Below are 22,931 nucleotides of genomic sequence, written 5' to 3' on the forward strand. Positions count from 1 at the left end.
ACACACCTACACCAGATGTGCCATATTCAGAAAAATATTTAGGCTCACCTACATGCATGTACTTGCTCACTCATTGCACACTTCTGTCCTCAAGTCTGATATTTGTGTGCACAGTTTCATATATGCTTTGAAGTGGTGGCCACTGATGACAATAGCACCATTTTTTCTTGCACTGTTGACACCAGAGTTGTGTCAGAGAATAATGGTGAAAGAGGCTGTTTTAACCAAAAGAAAGAACTTCTTTCAAAAAATGGAAAGAGGATGTAACTGAAGAAAATAGAAAAAAGCATAAGCACTAGCAAGTTAGATGCAAAACATTGATAAGGCAAGCAAAAGCTCAAAAATCTTTTCAAATACATCCAAATCAAGAAGCTTGTGAGAGAGCAGATTGGACCATTAGATGATAAAGAGGTTGAAGGGATACTTAGGGAAGAAAAGGCCATAGTGGAAAGACTAAATGAATTCTTTGCTTTGGTGTTTACAGAGGAAGATGTTGCGGAGATACCCATGCCAGAAACAATATTTACTGGTTATGATTTGGAGGAACTGAAAAAAATCACAATGAACTTGGAAGATATAATAGGGCAAACTGACATATTAAAAGAGTAGCAAATCACCTGGAACAGATGGTATAAACCCAGAGTTCTGAAATAACTAAAACATTAAATTGCAGATTTATTACTAGTAATTTGTAACCTACCATTAAAATCATTAATTGTATCTGAACATAAGAACATGAGAAATTGCCATGCTGGGTCAGACCAAGGGTCCATCAAGCCCAGCATCCTGTTTCCAACAGTGGCCAATCCAGGTTACAAGAACCTGGCAATTACCCAAACACTAAGAAGATCCAATGCCACTGATGCAATTAATAGCAGTGGCTGTTACCTAAGTAAACTTGATTAATAGCCGTTAATGGACTTCTCCTCCAAGAACTTATCCAAACCTTTTTTGAATCCAGCTACACTAACCACATCCTCTGGCAACAAATTCCAGAGCTTTATTGTGCATTGAGTGAAAAAGAATTTTCTCCGATTTGTCTTAAATGTGCTAATTGCTAACTTCATGAAATGCCCCCTAGTCTTTCTATTATTCAAAAGTGTAAATAACCGATTCACATCTACTCGTTCAAGATCTCTCATGATTTTAAACACCTCTATCATATCCCTCCTCAGCTGTCTCTTCTCCAAGCTGAACAGCCCTAACCTCTTCAGCCTTTCCTCATAGGGGAGCTGTTCCATCCCCTTTATCATTTTGGTTGCCCTTCTCTGTACCTTCTCCATTTCAACTATATCTTTTTTGAGATGCGGCGACCAGAATTGTACACAGTATTCAAGGTGTGGTCTCACCATGGAGCGATACAGAGGCATTATGACATTTTCCGTTTTATTCACCATTCCCTTCCTAATAATTCCTAACATTCTGTTTGCTTTTTTGACTGCTGCAGCACACTGAGCCGACGATTTTAAAGTATTATCCACTATGATGCCCAGATCTCTTTCCTGGGTGGTAGCTCCTAATATGGAACCTAACATCGTGTAACTACAGCAAGGGTTATTTTTCCCTATATGCAACATCTTGCACTTGTCCACATTAAATTTCATCTGCCATTTGGATGCCCAATCTTCCAGTCTCTCAAGGTCATCCTGTAATGTATCACAGTCTGCTTGTGATTTAACTACTCTGAATAATTTTGTATCATCCACAAATTTGATAACCTCACTCGTCGTATTCCTTTCCAGATCATTTATATATATATTGAAAAGCACCGGTCCAAGTACACTCCCTCTGCCCTGCATACTGCCTTCCCGCTGCGAGCACATCATCTTATTCGACAGTGTATAGCCTATGTCTTAGAACGAGTGAGAGACACACCTTTATTCAGGAAGTCCTTCACCACATTTACCATTTTGAAGATATGATTTTTCTTGCCCGTGGTGACCCGAAGATGGGCCAGGTAGAGCATTGGGTATGGCATCTCTTTTTCTCTTAACACGCTCTTTACTTCCTGGAACGCGGCCTGTTTCTGCACTAGCTAAGACACATCCTGAAAAACAGATATTTTCCTCCCTTTGCTGCCGAGCCCTTTCCATAACAAGGGCTTTATCCATATATCAATGCAACTGAATAATGATGGCACGTGGCTGGCTTCCTGCCGTCGGCAAAGCTGATAAAAATCGAGAGGGCCCATTGGGCTTTATCAGCCTCTTTTTCTGCTCCAGGCCGAGGTCTTCTGGTAGCCATTTGGAAAAGAATTGCACCGGATCCTTTCCATCCTCTGCCTCCAATAGGCTCACGATTCTTATATTTTTCCTCCTTCCACAATTTTCCAAAAATTGTTCAGCTTCTCTAAGGTCGCATAATTTCTCTCCAGCGCTTCAGTTTTCGTGCATATTTGTGTCACCGCCGTCTCCACCTCTCCATGAATCCCATTTCGCTCAGCTGCACTGCATAATCATTCACTGAGGATAATACCAGAGTCGATACCTTTTCAACGACACCGGCTATTCTGGCTGTAATATCCTCAGGCAGCTTTTACGAGAAGTGGTCGAACATCTTTCACAGCCAACATGAGAATCTCCAGAACTAGGCAGTGCAGGCCATTCTTCCTCTGACTCCGTTTCCTCCTCCTGACTTTCTGTATCAGCGCCGGGTTTTCCAATCAAACAATCTTTGCCTTTTTTCCAGTTTTGTCTGCTCATAGCATGGGTATCAATTTTTTTTTTTAAACATTATCCTCCAGAAAAATCAGGCCCCTTTTCACAAGATATCTAAAAATATAAATGTGACAAGAGGGAGCTGATCACTATCACATCCTCCTCTTAGCAGCACATCATGTGACCCTCCCTCCCCCTTCCAATTCTCCTACTTTGACTTCACGCCAACATCCGGAAGACTTCATCTCCTGACTCTACTTACTTCCTGTTCATCTCTCATGCCTTGCCTCACTGGCCACCAGCACCAGAGGGTCCAAACCAAAGTGAAGATGGCTGGCAAAGACAGAAAATGCTAAAGTTCCTACTTCCATTACCATCATCCTGAACTCACTCTTTGTAAGATACTAAGCTGCTCAACAATTATCATAGTGGTCTACAAATACCAATCTTAGAACTTTTCAAGAATCATCATTCACCTTCAAACTCCTTGACTTCACTGAATACCACTCCATTCAACCATGAATGCCAAATCTACACTGATCTTATTACCAATCTGCTTCATCCTAACCCCCATCCTTGAATATGTATTCAGACGAAGCAAAACTGTTTGACATCTCATCTCTTGATTCAATAACCACCTAGTATTGATGTTGCAACCTCTTGATTATATTAAAAGAGACAAGACCATGAACAAGAATCCTATAAACTGTTAACATATACTTCAAAAGTGACACATTATACACAAGATTTGACATTGCTCAGACTATATAATAATGTTATTATGCTTACGTGCCTTTAATTTCTCGTCTACTTAATATTGTTTTCCATATTTATAATTCACTAAACCAAAAGGGGGTGAAACTGATTTAATTGTTAAAAGATAAATGGGTTAATATGTATACAACACAATTATTCTACACCTTCCTGTTTATCAACATATAGCAATATCACTGCTCATCATAAACTATCCTTCATATTCTGAGTTTACAAATATGTTATTAACTCTTTAGTTATTTAATTAGTTAGAACTCAGAATTCACACACATTATTTTAGCAATTATTAGTTAAGAAAACACTCTTAGAAAAGCTATAACATTTATAAGTAGAAATACAGTGTTGGATTCATGGACCCATGACAGAGGTGGAGTTGATGCAGCCTGCAGGAAGGAGCCCTGCAGGTCCCACTATCGGTAGGTGGGTCCAGATGAGGCAGAGGCCCAACTGGAGCTTCGCCCATACCAGCCCACGTTCCCCTCAGATAGAGTATTTAGGTGCCGGGGCTGGCAAGTCTTAGGTGGAGACCTATGCTGATGGGATGGAAGTCTTATGTGCTTCTGTGGTAACAGGAAGCCCTGCATGAGGAGGGATCAGGGCTGCTCTAGAGCCTGTTTGCTTGCAGTGACTCACAGACCGTTAGGTTTCCGATGCTGGATACTCCTGTTGGAGGAGGAGTTAGCAATCGGTTATGGATCTCCTCCTGTTGGGGGAGGAGTTAGCAATCTTGTTATGAATCTGCTCCTGTGGAAGGAGGAGTAAACAATCTGATATGGAACTCCCAGAGGAGTTAGTATTCTATTATGCGCCATAGGCGGAGTTAGCAATCTGATATGCTCAGCTCCTGTAGAGGGAGTAGATAACAATCTGTTAGGGTTTAGACTGCAGAGTAGCAATCTGTTGCTGAAGACTCCTGATGAGGAAGGAGCAGCAATCTGTTCCAGCGGAGTGCTTGGAGAGGACACTCAGCTGTAGAGGAATGTAGATAGGTGAATCCTTGGGCCGATGGCAGATGACAACGCCCCCAGGAGGATATCCTGAGAGGGACCACTAGCTAGGCTTGAGTACGGAGACAGACACAGATAATTCTTTTATTAGACAGGTTAGTAGAACCACCAGAGGTGGCAGTAGTGAGCTGATATGCCCGGCAGGGCTGAAGTCCCTCAGGTACTGGAACAGGGATCCCAGGGTTGCTGAGCTGTAGAGAAACTATAGATAGTGAGTAGACAGGGTTTGCTGTGTTCATAGCCAGAACTAGATGACAAAACTCACATAAGGTCTTAAGGAAGCTCAATAGCTGGAAAGGTCTAGGCCCTCGAGGAGCGAGTACCTGGTTCCAGGGAAAGCTCTGAGAGAGCAATGGTAACTCACAAATGTCTGTATCTGCGATAGCTTCCAGGCAGTAGAGAATCTTCAGAGTGTCCAGGAACATGGGCCCTCGAGGAGCGAATACCGGTTCCTATCTGTAATCTGAAATAGAGAAAAGAGAGCGAGGCCCCCGAGGAGCAGGTACCTCTGGTAAGTCCGAGGAGGCAGAGTAGCTTGGATGAATCCATAGCAAGTCCGTATTCTTGTCCTTGTCCTTGCTAACTCAATCTGTTAGCGAATGTTGAGACCTTTTATATTGGAAGCGGATGACGTCAACTCAGGGGGACGCCCCCAAGGTTCGCGCCCTTGCTGGTACATCAATCGGAGCGCGCGCCCTACGTCATCAGGCAACATGGTGGATCCACAGCGTCGAGCCATTCCTGGGAAGCCGGAGGGAGACGGCATAGAGATGCTGCGGCAGCAAACCGTCCATCAGACCCGGAGGGAGTCGCCACAAAGGTAGAGAGGGCGGAGTGAGGGCATCGAGCAGCAACGGACGCAACACAGACCTAGTGCTGAGTTTCATTGCTAATGCTGCTGCGGATTGCAGATGACTGTTGGGCTTGGAACCAGACATAATGGGTAGGGAAAGCTGAGCTTACATTGACTGGTGGAGATTGCCACTGTTCCTCTGACCTCACCACCATCAAATCTACCCAAAAGAAAACATGTTGCTTCTCTCATCAGCCTGCTTTCTGTTCTCACCAGTTGCCATCCACCTTTGGCCCGAGGCCCAAAGGAAAATGTTGCCATTAATGCTGGCCAAGAGGATGTTTGGAGAAGAGATCAAATACAGGAGGGATTTGCAAATTGGATAAACCGGAGAGGGCCTGGCTGCAGGGCTGGATTAAAAGGTGGGCCAACCAGGCAATTGCCCAGGGAGCCAACCAATAGGGTGCTGAAGCCTCTTATCCATGCTGGCTGTCTCCCTCTAGATTCTTCTCTGCAGACAGTGAAACTGTGGAGCAGTGGCATACCAAGGATGGACAGGAGCCAAGGACCCCAGCTGCCATGCTATAGGGGGCGCCCGGGGGCAGGGGATCCCATTCTGCTGGTAGCAAAAGTAGAGGAGACCTGTGGCCAGGTCTGGTGCTATTGGGGGTGTACACCTGGTGGGGTCAATAGGGACGGAAGGAGGGGACCTCAGGGTCACCAGTGGACCCCATCCTCACAGTGGGCAAGAAGCAGAGGAGGCCCACAAGGCTGCCAGTGGAACCCATCTCACCGATGACCGAAATGAAAAGGCCGCCGATGGAACCCATCCCACCGGTAGCCAAGAACCTGGTGCCTGAAAGATGTAGTAGGCCAGATTAAGAACATAAGAATATGCCATACTGGGTCAGACCAAATGTCCATCAAGCCCAGCATCCTGTTTCCAACAGTGGCAAATCCAGGCCATAAGAACCTGGCAAGTACCCAAAAACTAAGACTATTCCATGTTACTGTTGCTAGTAATAGCAATGGCTATTTTCTAAATCAACTTAATTAATAGCAGGGAATAGACTTCTCCTCCAAGAACTTATCCAATCCTTTTTTAAACACAGCTATACTAAATGCACTAACCACATACTCTGGCAACAAATTCCAGAGTTTTAAAAAGAGTGGCAAATCACCTGGAGCGGATGGTATGCATCCTAGGGTTCTGAAGGAACTCAAAAATGAAATTTCAGATCTATTAGTTAAAATGTAACCTATCATTAAAATCATCCATTGTATCTGAAGACTGGAGGGTGGCCAATGTAACCCCAATATTTAAAAAGGGCTTCAGGGGCGATCCAGCAAACTATAGACCAGTGAGCCTGACTTCAGTGCCGGGAAAAATAGTGGAAACTATTCTAAAGATCAAAATCCCAGAGCATATACAAAGACATAGTTTAATGGAACACAGTCAACATGGATTGACCCAAGGGAAGTCTTGCCTCACAAATCTGCTTCATTTTTTTGAAGGGGTTAATAAACATGTGGATTTTCAGAAGGCATTTTACAAAGTCCCTCATGAGAGGCTTCTAAGAAAACTAAAAAAGTCATGGGATAGGAGGCAATGTCCTTTTGTGGATTACAAACTGGATAAAAGTCAGGAAACAGAGAGTAGGATTAAATGGTCAATTTTCTCAGTGGAAAGGGTAAACAGTGGAGTGCCTCAGAGATCTGTTCTTGGACCAGTGGTTTTCAATATATATATATAAATGATCTGGAAAGGAATATAACGAGTGAGGTTATCAGATTTGCAGATAATACAAAATTATTCAGAGAAGTTAAATCACAAGCGGATTGTGATACATTGCAGGAGGACCTTGCGAAACTGGAAGATTGGGCATCCAAATGGCAGATGAAATATAATGTGAACAAGTGCAAGGTGATGCATATAGGGAAAAATAATCCATGCTGTAGTTACACGATGGTAGGTTCCATATTAGGTGCTACCACCCAGGAAAAATATCTAGGCATCATAGTGGATAATACATTGAAATTGTCAGCTCAGTGTGCTGCAGCAGTCAAAAAAGCAAACAATGTTAGGAATTATTAGGAAGGGAATGGTTAATAAAATAGAAGATGTCATAATGCCTCTGTATTGCTATATGGTGAGACTGCACCTGGAGTACTGTGTACAGTTCTGGTCGCCGCATCTCAAAAAAGATATAGTTGCACAGAGAAGGGCGACCAAAATGATAAAGGGAATGGAACAGCTCCCCTATGAGGAAAGGCTGAAGAGGTTAGGGCTGTTCAGTTTGGAGAAGAGATGGCTGAGGGGGGATATGATAGAGGTCTTTAAAATCATGAGAGGTCTTGAACGAGCAGATGTGAATCGGTTATTTACACTTTCAGATAATAGAAGGAATAGGGGGTGTTCTGGATCAGGCAGACATCCGAGTTTGCCATCCAGGCAGCTAAACTTTTTCTCCAATCAGTCCTCAAGACAAAGATTCTTTAAGTTTGAAATTATTTATTGTACAGGTAAATTCTACTTACAATTGTTGCATCTCAAACGTAAGCCCCAAGGCAAAGATCTTTGGTAACCAGAGACAGGGTAGCAGGAGAGAGAAGGGAGTCTTTTATGTTGCAGGAGTTGGTTTATGGTAGAGGTAGGAAGCATGAGGGATATGAGGCTGATTTAGTCTTCAGACGAAGGCAGTAAGAGAAAAGGTAAAAACCCAATCATTTCACAGGATTTTACAGAGCGCTGCTAGCTCAGAAGAAAGCATGGGCAAGACTGAGCTCTCGTCGAGAGCTGCTAAAGGAAACGCCTCCACAAGCTGGGGCCAGGGGGGCAAGGTCCAATGGCAGTGAGCCTAAGAACCATGTGACACAGGGGAAGCATGAAGGGCAGTCCCTTGTGTTGCTGTTGCGGACTGGTCGGTAGACCCTTGGGCTGGCCTCGTGGAACCGAGGCTCCGCTGGAGAAGATAGGCCGGGAGGCAGAACTGTAGCTGGAGGCCAAGTGACGTCTTCGCCCTGGAGATCCGAGATCCCCCCCCCAGGAGGAGCCCGTGAGGATACGGACCGCTGGGACTTAGGTGACGGCAGCGAAGAAGTGGAGAGATGATGAGACGATCCAGAAGTCGAGACGGGCGGTGGACAAGGGAAGTCAGGAGCAGGCCGGAGTCAGGAACCAGAGAATCAAACCTAGGACTGGAGCAGCAGGAACACAACTAGACACTCACATGGAGAGACCTCGTTGCAAGGCAGTTCGGTGGAGGCAGACGCCGGCTTAAATACTCTGCCGGCGTCTGACGTCACTTTGGGGGCTGTCCCACACTTCCGGGTGCTGGACCTTTAAAGAGCTCTCCTTCGCGCACGTTCCATGGCGGGGGTGGAGTCAAGATCGGGCCTCAGCAGCATCTCCCCCGTGGAGACGCCGCTGCAACGCGGCCTAGCAGGCCCGGACCACGGCGGTTCCTGACGCGGCTCAGTGCGGTAAGGACCCGGTCACTAGCCTAGCGACCGGGACTGCAACACCTTGAGCCTATAAGACACCTAGGAAGACTCAAGTTAGATTGAGGGGCATTCAAGCTCTTCTGATAGTGAGAGAAAATGGAGGAGGGAGGGAGCTTCTCTTAAGGGAAAAGGTTCCTCTTAAAGGCAAAGGCTCACAGACTTCTATCATGGGTTACAAAACGTGTTTCAGTATCAAGAATCCTCAGAAGGGAAGGACTGCACTAAACATAGTTAAACTACAGATACAAACATGTACCCACTACTGGGGAGAGAACAGGGGGCACTCCATGAAGTTAGCAAGTAGCACATTTAAGACTAATCGGAGAAAATTATTTTTCACTCAACGCACAATTAAACCCTGGAATTTGTTGCCAGAGGATGTGGTTAGTGCAGTTATTGCAGCTGGGTTTAAAAAAGGTTTGGATAAGTTCTTGGAGGAGAAGTCCATTAATGGCTATGTATCAAGTTGACTCAGGGAATGGTCTCTGCTATTACTGGCATCGGTAGCATGGGGTCTTCTTAGTGTTTGGGTACTTGCCAGGTTCTTGTGGCCTGGTTTGGCCTCTGTTGGAAACAGGATGCTGGGCTTGATGGACCCTTGGTCTGACCCAGCATGGCAATTTTTCATGTTCTTGTGTATTTTAGAGTGAGCTGATATGCGCTCACCAAAAGCGCAGTGTTGAGTGCAATTCTCGCTCCAGTGTGATATTGGACTTATGTTTTTTAGACCAATGAAAATATTACCTGTCAACCTGCTTATAAGTTTTGTGTGAATAATGCATGTTGGGTTCTGAGGTCTTTTCCTCCTTTCAAATAGTACTTGCTCAATATAGAACAAGAATTTTAATAAGTGTTGGTGAAAGCAATTTTTATTGTGGTCACTGTAAAATGTTTTGCTTTCTATTGCCTGCAGTGATTGGAGTTTAGCTGGGATTCAACGCCAAGAAGTGCAGCGTCGTTCATCTGGGGTGCAGTAATCCAAAAGAGCAATATGTGATAGAGTGAACAGCTAATGTGCACGAACTGGGAGAGGGACCTTGCGGTCATAGTTTCTGGCGATCTGAAGGCAGGGACGCAATGCCACAAGGCAATAGCTAAAGCCAGAAGAAATTGGCTGCATAGAGAGGAGCATAACTACCAGGAAAAAGATGATAATCCCCTTGTACAGGTCCTTGGTGAGGCCTCACCTGGGGTACTGTGTTCAGTTCTAGAGCCCTTATCTCAAAAGCATAAGGACAGGATGGAGACGGTCCAAAATGGTGTGGGATTTGTATCGGAAGACTTATGAGGGAAACGGAAGGATCTACATCTGTATACTCTGGAAGAGAGGAGGTGCAGGGTGAGGACAAAAACAGTAAATGAATTCCAAAGGGTACGGGATAAACACCGTGGATCCTTTAACACAAGAGGTTGGAAATGAAAAGAGTGCATGGGGGTAACTTGCAAGGAGCGGCAGTTATCACCCTTAACCAATTAGCTTACAGGCTTGTGATGCAACTTCAACACCGCGCTCTGCTTTGATGGCAGAGGGAAAAAAGGGGAATTGGATTCAGACAACCACCACCACTGGGCTCCGACTTCTATGGTCTGGGATACAGATATGCAGACATTAGGGATAAAGCACATGATTGTTTGTTTCTATAGCCAAAAAGCAAAGCATGTTCAAGCAGCATTGTCTGACTTATTATGAAGGCTGCTCATCCTGTAAAAACATTGTTAGCAATAATTTTGCAATGGGTTTTGACAGTTGCTTGATTTGGCTGGTAACTATTGCTACCCTTAACATAAGGCGTGGGGGTAATCCACAGGGAGCCGCGATTAATACCATAAGAAACTTGCTGGGCAGACTGGATGGACCATCTGGTCTTTTTCTGCAGGCATTATGCTACTATGGAACTTTGAGTGCTTCCATAGCTTCTGTTTTGGCCACATAACTCTTCCCCATACTGACATTACCTGCTCCTCTCTGGATATTTAAATACAAGCTGCTCATGTCCCACTGTGTATTTTTTTTTTCTGCAGGGGGTGCTGCAGTTTGCGTTTTGGTTCGGCGTCCCCGATCATTTGCAAAAGCTGGCTCCTATGTCCTTGTATACAGACATACCCATATAGATTCTGTGCATAGTAATACTGCAGATGATGGCATAAAAAGACCCATTAGCCTATGCAGCCTGCCCGGTTATTCCTGTCCAGTACTGCAAGCCATAAAAGCTAAAGATCCTGCAGAGTAAGCATGCGCCCGCGTTCATATGGTGGGCTTATGGGAGAGATTCTCAAGTGAAAAATAAAACTAGAACATCGGAAGTCAAAGCATAAGCGGATAAATATAAACAGTTGCTTGGCGGAGTTGAGTTGACTTACAGCTTTCTAGTACTGCCAAGTGCATAGTGTCCTGTCAGTAAGGAGGCGGCTCCCCTTCTGTAAGGCTGAGTTTTGAATCCTCTCTCCAGAGCCCAGCGATCCTGTCACCAAGAGAGGCGCCTCCTGTTGACTTGGAGACCTGCAGGAGAAAGGCAAAGGGGTCCCGTGAAAAACCCAAACCGCGCTCCTGAAAAACTCTCTCAGCCTAGCGAACCCATTCGGCACTCATCGTGCTCCCATTCAAACTTCTTCTTTTTCATCTTGGGGTGGCGGCCACAGCTGTTTCTTTTTGGGGGCAGAAGTTAGTTATGTTCTGAAATCACTATCCTTTCTTTCCGGGGACAGTTACATTCACCTCTTGCGAGGTCAGGAGAAAATGAAAAGGGTTAAAGAAAAAAGAAAAAACAAAAATAAGGACAGAAGACAGCAAAAAGAGAGCCAGTGCAATTCTTTGGCTCCTCTCACCTGCGCTCCTGCCCGCCATCTGTGCACGCCGCTCCCGGGCACGGGACACAGGGCTGCCGGCTGCGCCCCTCCGGTGACGGGGGAGGGAGCGGGCGCTGCTGCTGCTGCACGGGCGCTGACCGCTGTGACGTCACACACAGGTACACGGGGGGGAAGCGCGAGCCCAGGCTGGATCCGCCGCTCGTGACAGGAACGCGGGAGGGGAGCGGGCGCTGCTGCTGCTGCACGGGCGCTGACCGCTGTGACGTCACACACAGGTACACGAGGGGGGGGAAGCGCGAGCCCAGGCTGGATCACCCGCTCGTGACAGGAACGCGGGAGGGGAGCGGGCGCTGCTGCTGCACGGGCGCTGACCGCTGTGACGTCACACACAGGTACACGGGGGGGGGGAGCGCGAGCCCAGGCTGGATCCGCCGCTCGTGACAGGAACGCGGGAGGGGAGCGGGCGCTGCTGCTGCACGGGCGCTGACCGCTGTGACGTCACACACAGGTACACGGGGGGGAAGCGCGAGCCCAGGCTGGATCCGCCGCTCGTGACAGGAACGCGGGAGGGGAGCGGGCGCTGCTGCTGCTGCTGCACGGGCGCTGACCGCTGTGACGTCACACACAGGTACACGAGGGGGGGGAAGCGCGAGCCCAGGCTGGATCCCCCGCTCGTGACAGGAACGCGGGAGGGGGCGGAGCGACCCACGGCAACATTTCGTGATATTAGGGAGGGCCGGAGGGTCAGAGACGGTGTCAGATTAAAGGAAGGGGAGGACGCGTCGTTGGTCGGATGCACCTTTGGCGGTTTGCCAAACGCTGATGCACGGGGCTGGCGTAGGCGTTGGGATGGGGGTGGCGGCTTTGGAAGGTGTGTAGGAGGCGCGAGGGAGGCCGTTTTGTTTGTTTTTGTGGTGGAGCGAGCCGGTGACGTCATGGCGGTCACCGGTGCACTGAGAGGAGAGGATCACCTTGCTGGTGGCTGAAAGGAATCGGTAAGTTTTTGCTTGGGACATTGTCTTTTTTTTTAAGTATTGGGGCAAAGTTAACTATTGGGGAATATTATTTAGTGTGTTTGTGCTTTTAATATACGGTATATAAAACTCATTAAATAAATAAATAATAGTAAGGCAGCAAATAAACAAGTTAGACTGTTTATATTTTTAAATAGTCAGTCAATAAGGCAGCTAGTAAGCAGAACTGTTTGTATTTAAAAAAAAAAAAAAAAAGTAGCCAGAAGCTAGAAATAAGCTAGGAGCAGTGTATACCTAAGTAAAAAGGTTGAAAAGTTCAGTTTAGTTACTCACCTTGGAATACTCCAGCTGTCATCCGCTAACACTGAGAAATAGTATTTATTCCTTTTGGCCAATTTTTGAGGCTTAGGAAGTTATGTTCAACTGTAGAGGAATATAAAGTGAGAGCGAGAGAAATGAGCCAAAGATTTGTAGACAGGGGTTATCCATTAGCTATAGTAAGGAAAGCCTGTAAACGCGCAAGATGGAATCATAGAGAACAATTACTTCAACCAAGACAGAAAGAACCCACCAAACGGTTAACATGTGTGCTACCGTACTCTTTGGGAGTGAATGAGGTAGTACGTAGCATCAGACGCCACTGGAAGAATGTCTTACAAGTCCATACGGTCTTTCAAGTACAGCCTTTAATAGCCTTCAAAAGAGGGTTTAATATTAAAGATCAGGTGGTGATGTAACCGTCTCTTTTTAGTCAGTAAGGAGGCCCAGACAACTGATCCGTAAAGATAGACTTTTATTGCCAGCAAGATGCAGCTAAGACAAAGGCTTAGTACAACTGCATGCCACGCCCCCTTAGGAGCAAACTTTTATGCACTTTACAACTCTTATCTTTCACACATGCGTTCTGAGTTTTGCTGAACAAACAATTCACAAACTGCTGAATAAGCATTTGCTAGCGTGGTCCTCTAGGAGGTGTAGCTTATGATCATATTATCGTTTCGTCATTTAATTGACGTGTTAGACATTTTACAGCGGCATTCGTATTAATACAATACAAATTATTATTCCAAAATGGAGTTACGTTACGTTACGTGTTAGTGCGCAACTGCGTCACTACACATTACGTGTCATTTGCGTTGCAAACATTAGTACATTCAAAATGGTTGTGCGTTTCACTGCTGGCATGATTAGTCGGAAGACTTTCAGTTGTTTCATTCTTCAGGGGTCATGAAATTGAACCCCTTCATTCCCCCCTTTGATACTTCAACTTCGGGTAGAAGGCTGAAGTATCACCCTTCATGATCTGGGTAGTAACTGAAATGACAAAAAAAAGAATTAATACCAGTGTAATTTGAATTGAGCCCTAAGTGTTTCTAGGTCGTTGGTTGCTTCACGGGTTTGAGACGGGTGGACCCTATTGGTGTCACCCCCCTTTGTAGCCTGACTTACCCTATTTATTTATTTTATTTTATTTTATATACCGGCAACCGTTTGCACATCGTGCCGGTTTACAGATAACTTACAAACAAGGATATATAGGCAAAGCCTTTACAAAGAACAGTTTGTAACAATAAACTCAGTAACATAGCAATAAACAAGATAAATAGGTGGGGAGGAGAGGTATATAGGTAGACAAGACAAAGAGAGAGGGAGGGGGGAGGGGGAAAAGGATACATGAGGAAAGGTATGTACAGGGGTTTGAGGAAAATGTGATAAACACATAGATTATTTACAGGCTAGTATAAGCGCAGAGGAACAATGATTGGGGGGGAGGGGCGGGTACTAACTGAAATTTTAGGTTTGAAGTTCATTGGGGAGGGTGGGTGAACAAAGTGGCTCAATAATGTTAGTTAATTTTAATGAGTGCAATTTTATAGGTTAGTGGTTAGGTATTCATTATCAGAATCAACATCAGGAATATCAGAATCATCGGTAGTGTCATAGTCAGATGAATCATATGAGGGGAAGGTGGAGACAGACACATACTTATTGATCATCATGACATGAGCAGCCGCTCGTCGATCAGCAATATTTTCAATCATGGATTGGAGATTCCTGAAAATAAGAGGGAGACATAAAGGGAATAGAATACAGGTTAAAATAAGAAATAGGACAGGAAGGAAGAGTTCTTTAAGTCCTGGGATAGAGGTAAGCCAAGTGGGTAAGGATGCTGTCCAATCAAGAATTCCAGTCCACGTCTGCACAGGAACATGTGCCAGTCGGATCATTCGATCAGTAATCTCTTCAATGACCTTACTCTTGTCATCGACCTGTAAACAGCAATTAGAAAGATTACATTTTCCACATACACCTCCTTCCTGGGCTAGGAGGTAATCCAATGCCAATCGATTTTGGTAAACAGCGGTGATAATTTTGGTGTTCTGCTTGGCGAGGATGTTGAGAGCCAAGGCAGAGTCATTTGTGAGTAGTTCTAGTACTGCTTGTAGTCGGATAATACGGTTGAGCATATAAATAGGAGTTCTATATCCATAAGAACCATCCTCAGCCCACGTAGCCGGACCGTAATATTGTACAATTCTTTCAGGAGGCCACTCCTGATCTTTCCAGTCTCCAATGGATACTTTAGAATTTCTACGACGTTTGTTTGGTCGCATGGGACTGTATACTGGTACACCTAGGGTTTCTCCAGCAGAGATAGGAATGTAAGAAGAAACTGGGTCGAATTGTAGCTAAGAAGCAGGTTCCGTACCAGTGTGTTGGCAATTGTTCATATGCTCTTCGCCCACATACGAAATAGTAGCCATCTGGGGCAGTAAAGATGGTAGTGGGCACGCCTGCAGCAGTCCATGTCTTGTTCAAGGTTGATTCAGTCCAGATGGGAGTAGGCATGGTAGAATTTTCCGTCTGCCACCATGTATGGTTGGTTAGATTGGCTGTGAGAACCCCAGTACATGGAGAGTTTCCAACAGGTATGGTATAGATACGCGAACGTTGTCGAGATATACATTGTCTGCCAATCACATCAGTCTGGAGGGCCCACTCATATGGATGAGTTTTACGGTTGTAGGTAACAGTTGTGTTCAATGTATTAAGGTCAGATTGGAATGTTTCTTTGGCTTCCCAAGGCCATTGCTCTCCTGTATTAGTTCCTCCACATACAAAACAGTTCTTGACTTCAAGAGAGAGAGCAATATTCTCAGCCAAAATTAACGAACATGTTCTTTGCTTGCTGGGAAGTTGTATGTTTCTTTAATTCCTCAGTTGCATGAGATATTTCATCGAAGAAAGACTGGTAGCCCACTACGGTGGTCTGGTGAATAATTGGACGAGGTTTGTCTCTCCGCTGTGTGATAGTAATGTATGTCATGGGGTCTTTCCCAGTTCCATCGATACCAAATCCCCAAGTATCTTGCCAGGGGAATCCTTCACTTCTTATAGGCCATTGTATAGACACAATGTTACCAGCTACTTCAGTTAGCCGCCCTATTCCATGGCAACCATGGTAACCTCCTCCAGTGTAGTCGCAGACTAGAGCCCATCCTGACAGTGTAAGGTCCCCTACACATGGTGTCCAACTGGATGGATTGGCGACTCGGTTGTATGGACAGAGGTATTTATGTTTGGACTTATAGGAATTTTTCCAGGCTTGAGAACCACAATGGAGTGCATTTGGGTGTTTATCAATGGCTTCACAGGCATCAAAGGTTATTGTCACAGTAGACTCTCCTCCCATGAGGACTTTGGTCGAGTTGATGTAGTACAAGATACCTTTTCCTTCTGGTATAATGCTTGATGTGTAGCTTTTTGGTAGTCCTGCAGTGAGGGTAACATTGTAGTACTTAGGAGTAGTTGGAGTATGACAAATGATTTTGCTACCCTCTAGACATCGATGAAAAGATGATAGCCTTGGGTAGTATCAAGGCACAAACAGGTAGTGTGGTACAGGACGCAGGAGGCTGAGATTGGTGGATGATTGTTGATACAACTTGAAATCCATCTTGAGTTGAGTGCGGATTAGCTTGATACATTCTGTACAATTCTTGACTCAGTGGCAGGGAAAGAGAGGTAATAGACTTGCAGAAGAGTAGTAAAGGATCTGTAGGCTGATTGACAAATTCCGGTTAGAAGGTAGTTGCTGCGTAGATCTTTGAAGTCAGTATCTGTGACATTGCTTTATGACGTAGATAGTTGCAGTCATGAGTTATGGAGTCTGAAAAAGAAGGAAAGAGATGGACACGTTAATATTGTTTAGAAATTACTGAGGTCTTTTACCCAGGACTAGCATCGTGCCTGCCTTGGGTGAATCTTAACTTGTGGTCCCCAAATCCTGGAGACTTGCCAATTGGATGCAGCTGGTTTAATTCGTGACCAATGAATCCATGAAGGGCATCCAAAGACTTAACACTGCTGTTGGAGTGGTCAGTAACACAGTATACGGTCCTTTCCATCGGGGTTGGAGGAAATCAGACTCATCCCAATCTTTAATCCACACAGAATTCCCGACTGGAATGGGTGGATCGGGGTTAGCAGGACTAATGGCTCAGTGTCACAGGTGTAATTTTGAATTGCAATGACTGTGTTATATAGTCCTTTGAGTTGGTTTACTGAGGGACATTTCCCCTTGTATCTGCAAATGATTCAGGAAAGATGGAAGGGTGGTGGTCTTGCATACATCATTTCATAAGGTGTTAGACCAGACTTTCTTGGAGTGCATCGGACATGTAGTAAAGCTAATGGCAGGATGTCTGGCCATTTAGTTTTGTTTCTTGACACAATTTAGCTAACTGATTCTTTAAAGTCCTGTTAGCTCGTTCAACTGCTCCGCTGCTCTGAGGTCTCCAAGCGCAGTGCAGGTGCCATCGGACACCCAAAATTTGACTCAGTCGTTGTGTGACTTCACTTGTGAAAGCTGGTCCATTATCTGAATTTATTTGTCGTGGTAATCCGTATCGCGGTAAGATTTTATGGAGAAGCAAAGACACTACCTCCTTGGCAGTCTCAGTTCGTGTAGGTATGGCTTCGATCCATCCGGTATAAGTACAGACAGCTACCAGCATTGCTTGTATCCTTTTGAAGGAGTCATGTGGGTGAAGTCGACTTGGCAAACTTGGAACGGAGTAGTCCTCGTAGTATATGTCCAGGGGCTGGACCAGGTCCATTTCTTGGGTTGTTCTTGCACAGGTGACACATTGACAGCATATTTAGTTAGCTGTAGGAGTCTGTTAATGTAGTAAGTTTTTGCCAATAGAGTTGCTAATTGCATCGCGACCAAGATGAGTTTTATTATGGGCTTCTTTTACAATGGTCCAAGCCAGTGCGTCGGGTATCCACACCCGTCTCCTTGTACAATCCACCAACCATCCTGCTGGTGGGAATTGTTCAGTTTGCGCCCAGTCATTTCTTCTTGCCGAGTAGACAGGATTTCACAACCGGAAATTGCAGTAGTGGGCAGTTTTAGTTGAGGTGTGTATATTGACGTCACGTGCTACTTCTTTTGCTGTCTTGTCTGCCCATTGGTTTCCTTTGGCGATGGGATCATGATTTCCGGTGTGGGCTTTACAATGCATGACAGCTACTTTCTTTGGTGCCCCCACGGCATCTAGCAATTGATGTATTTCAGATGCATTAGCTAGTTGTTTCCCTTCAGCAGTTTAGGAATCCTCATTCCTTGTATAAGCTCCATGTACTTGGATAGTAAGGAAAAGCATACTTGGAGTCAGTATAGATGTTAACAGTTTGTCCTTCCGAAACTGTAGAGCCCTGGTGAGCGCAATTAGTTCTGCCTTTTGCACTGATGTCCCCTGGGGTAGGGGCTCGGCTTCGATAATGTCGTCCTCGGAGACCACAGCGAATCCAGCGACCCGGACACCATTAGAACCTGGCTGCTTCCATCGGTGAACAAAGTCCAGGCTCCCTGCCAGGTGTTGATCACGTAGAGCGGGTCGGCTGGAATGTACTGTAGCCATGATTTCCTCACACTTATGAGTGACTGAAGTGGGAGTTGGGAGTAAGGTTGCAGGGTTCAGATTTTTACTGTCCTGTATTTTGGATCTCTGGAGTTTCACATAACAGAGCTTGATACTTTATGAGTACGTGAATTAGTCATCCAATTTGGCCCATGAGTCTCTAGTAGTCCTTGAATAGTATGGGGAGTTGTTACGTTCAGAGTTTGACCAAAGGTTAATTTGACTGCTTCTGGAATGAGTAAGCATGCAGCTGCGATGCTTCGAAGACACCCAGGCCATCCTTTTGCTACATTGTCCATCCCTTTTGAGAGATATGCAACAGGTCGTTCCCACGAGCCTAGAGTTTGAGTCAATACCCCCAATGCCATTCCCTTTCTTCTCATCAACGTATAGATGAAATGGTTTCATTACATCTGGCAACCCTAGAGCAGGGGGTTCAATCAAGGCGTCTTTCAGTTGCCGTAAGCTTGCTAGCTCGTGCCCTTCCCATTGAAAAGTTTGAGACTCTGATTCTTTGCCCCGCAACTTGTCGTACAGAGGTTGGGCAATAACTGCATAGTTAGCAATCCACAGTCTACAAGTATCCTGCAGCTCCAAGGAATGCTCGAAGTTCCTTCTTACAAGTGGGGACAGGTTGACCTCTTATTGAACTGGTGCGAGAAATTCCCAGGCAACGGGTTCCTCCACGTATTTGGAAGCCTAAATATTCCAACTTCCAACTCACAGATTTGCGCTTTCTTTTTACTTGCACGATATCCCTTTGAGTACAACGTCTTTAGCAGCTGAAGAGTGGATACTTCACATTCGAGGTACGTCTCTCGAACAACAGAGATCATCCACGTATTGTATTACTGGCCCATACTTCACTTGATACATCTTCAAGTCCTTTGCCAGTTGCTCACCGAACAGCGTAGGTGAGTGCCTAAACCCTTGAGGCAACCTTGTCCATGTGTACTGCTGCTTTTATTCCAGTAGGTGCATTTTCCCATGTGAAAGCAAAAATCTTTTGACATTCCTCCGCCACCGGGACGGAGAAAAAGGCATCTTTGAGATCAATGACACTGTACCACTTTGAGGCAGGGGAGACTTGGGCTAGGATGGAATATGGATTGGCACGAGGGCTACTAGATCTTCTACTTGGCTATTCACTTTCCTTAGGTCCTGTACTGGTCGATAATCATCAGAATCCAGGTTTCTTTACGGGCAATAAAGGGGTGTTCCAAGCAGATCGGATTCGTCGGAGAATGCCCAAATCGTACAGTCTCTGCAGATGTATCTTGGATTCCTTGCCTGGCCCATATATGGAATGGGGTATTGAAGGTTGATTAATCACCTGTGCATTCTGTTTCATCTCAATCCAAATAGGGGTAGCATTGATGGCTATTCCTCCTGGGTTTGTGTTCGGCCCACACTTTAGGTACACTATCCATTAGCTGTCTGCGCTTTCGTTGAGGACGGGTGTTCTCCATCCATAGCGGTGCGTAATGTGCTCAACTACAGGAAGGTGTAATCTCCATTCTTCTTGGAGTGGGCAAATGAGAGAGACTGGGTTATCTGCGAAGGATGCTTTGATTTCTCCAGTGGATTCGAACTGTAAATTGGCTCTTAATTTGCAAAGAAGGTCTCTCCCTATGAGTGGGACTGGGCATCCGGGGAACATAGAGGAACTGATGGGATACTAATTGTCCCCCTACTCGAACCTGTCGTTTCTGGAGAAAAGGAGCGATAAGTGGCTTTCCGGAGGCTCCTACGATGGAAATAATTTTGGAAGTGGGCGTGGTGATAGCGGTAGTCATGACTGATCTTTGTGCCCCGGTGTCTAACAATCCTTTAAACGTCTCAGTCCCTACTTTGATTTCTACTAAGGGATCCAGGGGAAGATTTCCCTTGTCTAGTCATGTTTCATCACTGTCTTCGCCGGAAGTTTCTCCTACGGCCATCTGCACATTCAGCTCCTTTTGGTTTGGACGGAGTGTATCCTTCCTGCTTCATTTGCAGGGACTCAGGGCATTCAGACTTCCAGTGTCCTTCTTGTCTGCAGAATGCACATTGATTGGCTCCCAACGGCATCCTTCCACCTCTGAACGATCCTCCTCCTCTACTCGCTCGTCCTCTGGCCGGCCCCCTTATGAGCGACCTGCCCCTTCCTCTTAGTCCAGGATATCCTTGGTAGTGCCTGGACGAGTTTCCGAAATTAGTTTCTTCCAATGCTGCGGCTAACAGACTAACACTTTCTCTTAACTTTCTACTTTCTTTCTTTTCCTTCTTATCTCCGTCCGGCTCTCGGTTTACATAAACTTTGTCAGCCATGGCTTTTAATTGGCTAATAGTCATTCCCTCAAACCCTTCCGACTTTTGTAACTTCCGGCGGATATCGGGATAGGATTGTCCGACAAAACTCATCACTATAACGGACTGACTTTTGGGATCCTCTGGATCAAATGGACTGTATTGCCGATATGCGTCCATCAATCGCTCCAAAAAGATTCCGGGGGACTCATCTCTCTTTTGCACCACGTCTTGAATCTTTCCCATATTTACAACTCTCTTCTTCCCTTTCTTTAAAGCTTCAAGAAAGGCGATTTGGTATGCAGCAATGCGCTCGCGCCCTGCTGCGGTCTGGAAATCCCAGTTGGGATCGGCAACTGGGGCTTGTGCTCTCACTGCTTCATCCGGATTACCGTCTGCCCCAGCTCTTAATCGGGCTGCCTCTTCCAGATTTAATTGTATTTGTCGGCGCTCTTCAGTGGTAAAAAGGATGGAGGCTAGATGCCGAATGTCAGCCCAGTTGGGGTTATGGGCTGCAAAAATTCCCCTTAAAAAATCTATCATCTGATCTGGTTTATCAGCGTAAGAGGGACCAAGCTGTTTCCAGTTAAAAAGATCACTGGAAGTAAAAGGTATGTAGGTAAATAACTTTATTGTTTGCGTAGTATGATATTCGTTTTCTTCAGTCGGGACCACGGGAACTACAGTGGTCGTTCTCTAATTGGTAGCTGCAAACTTGCGGCTTGGGTTTTACTGCGAGTGCCGCTGCTACGGACGACTCGCCGCCGTCTTCAACTTTTGCGCTGCCGCTTCAAGCCGTGCTTCAGGAATCGGCACTAGTTCAGGATCAGCTTGGGCGGTGGCGGGGGCTGAGGGACTTGGTGGCGCATTATATGCTGGAGGGCAGCTAGGGACATACGGTGGCGGCAGAAGATGTTCTGCGTCAGTCGGTACTGCGGGCGGCAGGGGTTTAACTTTTTTTTCTTGAGTCCGTGCATTCCTTTGCACTACAAACATGGCCGCCGCAGATGACGCATGGTCTTGTATTCCCAAGATGGCTGCCCTTCCCTTTCTCTTCCGGTTTGGGGATTTCCGGTCTCCCATTTTGTTCACTTGCGCCACCATTACGAGGGCGGCTCCCTCCACTAACTTCTTTGCCCATGACGGAGGATTCTCAATGACTGCAAGCCAAGCAGTTATGTAGGGTAATCCTCAGGGCAACCCATTTCCCCCGGTTTCAGGGCTATATTCAGGACCCTTGTGGCCGTTTGGAAATTGAAAGTTCCTGCCGGAGGCCAATTTACACACAAACTGGGCCACCTATGGGTGCATCGCTGAATCATTCCGGGTTTCGTACATTTACGTTATCGAACACTTCACTATAGTGCTCCGTCATGGCTTTTAGCGGAGTTGAATAGCCCCTCCCATTAGGATAGAATTACAGACAGAGGAGGGAAGGGAAGACGGATAGGTAAGGGGTCCGTATCTGCCAGACACAAAAGGGTCACAATTGCCCCGACTAGAACGAGGTCGCCCGGTCTAGAACTGCGAGGCCATTCACTCTCTTTCACACAACAAGAAACCTATTCCCGCTACTTTATACTTTACTCGTTACTTATAATTCTCTTCTTTTGCGCGTGGCTTTCGGAATACAATTCCTACTAACCCACGGCGTGGGGTGTGATCAAAGCCCCCTCGGTCCGCTTGGGGATGGACCGGTTATTTGCTACTCTTTTAGCTATTCTTTACTTTTCCCACCATTCCCATAATACTCGCCTGCAGGGTTCTTCCGATCGTCAACGAAAGCCTTCTTCCCAGATCACCAGCCCAGAGGTCTCAGAAGACTGTCTGTGGAACGGTCCCCTCAGAAACCTGATCGCTGAACTCAGCGGTGGCCACTCACCAGGTGCGTCTGGGGGATCGCTCCGCCACCAACCCACCGGACTCACTGGGGGCTAAAATAGCGTCCCGGTACCCTCCTGCTGGCTCGCCAAATGTAACCGTCTCTTTTTAGTCAGTAAGGAGGCCCAGACAACTGATCCGTAAAGATAGACTTTTATTGCCAGCAAGATGCAGCTAAGACAAGGCTTAGTACAACTGCATGCCACGCCCCCTTAGGAGCAAACTTTTATGCACTTTACAACTCTTATCTTTCACACATGCGTTCTGAGTTTTGCTGAACAAACAATTCAACAAACTGCTGAATAAGCATTGCTAGC

General features: G+C 45.9%; 1 protein-coding gene across 2 annotated transcripts in view; it reads right to left on the bottom strand.

The window, feature by feature from the left end:
- Positions 1–12,532, bottom strand: part of ACER1 (alkaline ceramidase 1) — a 99,289-nt gene extending 86,757 nt beyond the window's left edge. For both annotated transcript variants that reach the window (XM_029610925.1, XM_029610923.1), the window contains exons 1-2: positions 11,562–12,532; positions 11,097–11,235 (exon numbers count right to left, since the gene is read on the bottom strand). In XM_029610925.1, coding sequence (XP_029466785.1) covers positions 11,097–11,121 — 25 coding nt within the window. In that variant the 5' untranslated portion in view covers positions 11,122–11,235; positions 11,562–12,532. The remainder of the gene's footprint in view (positions 1–11,096; positions 11,236–11,561) is intronic.
- Between the last annotated feature and the right edge of the window lie 10,399 nt (positions 12,533–22,931).

Source organism: Rhinatrema bivittatum, chromosome 8 (assembly GCF_901001135.1).
Source record: "Rhinatrema bivittatum chromosome 8, aRhiBiv1.1, whole genome shotgun sequence".
Classification (NCBI taxonomy): Eukaryota; Metazoa; Chordata; class Amphibia; order Gymnophiona; family Rhinatrematidae; genus Rhinatrema; species Rhinatrema bivittatum.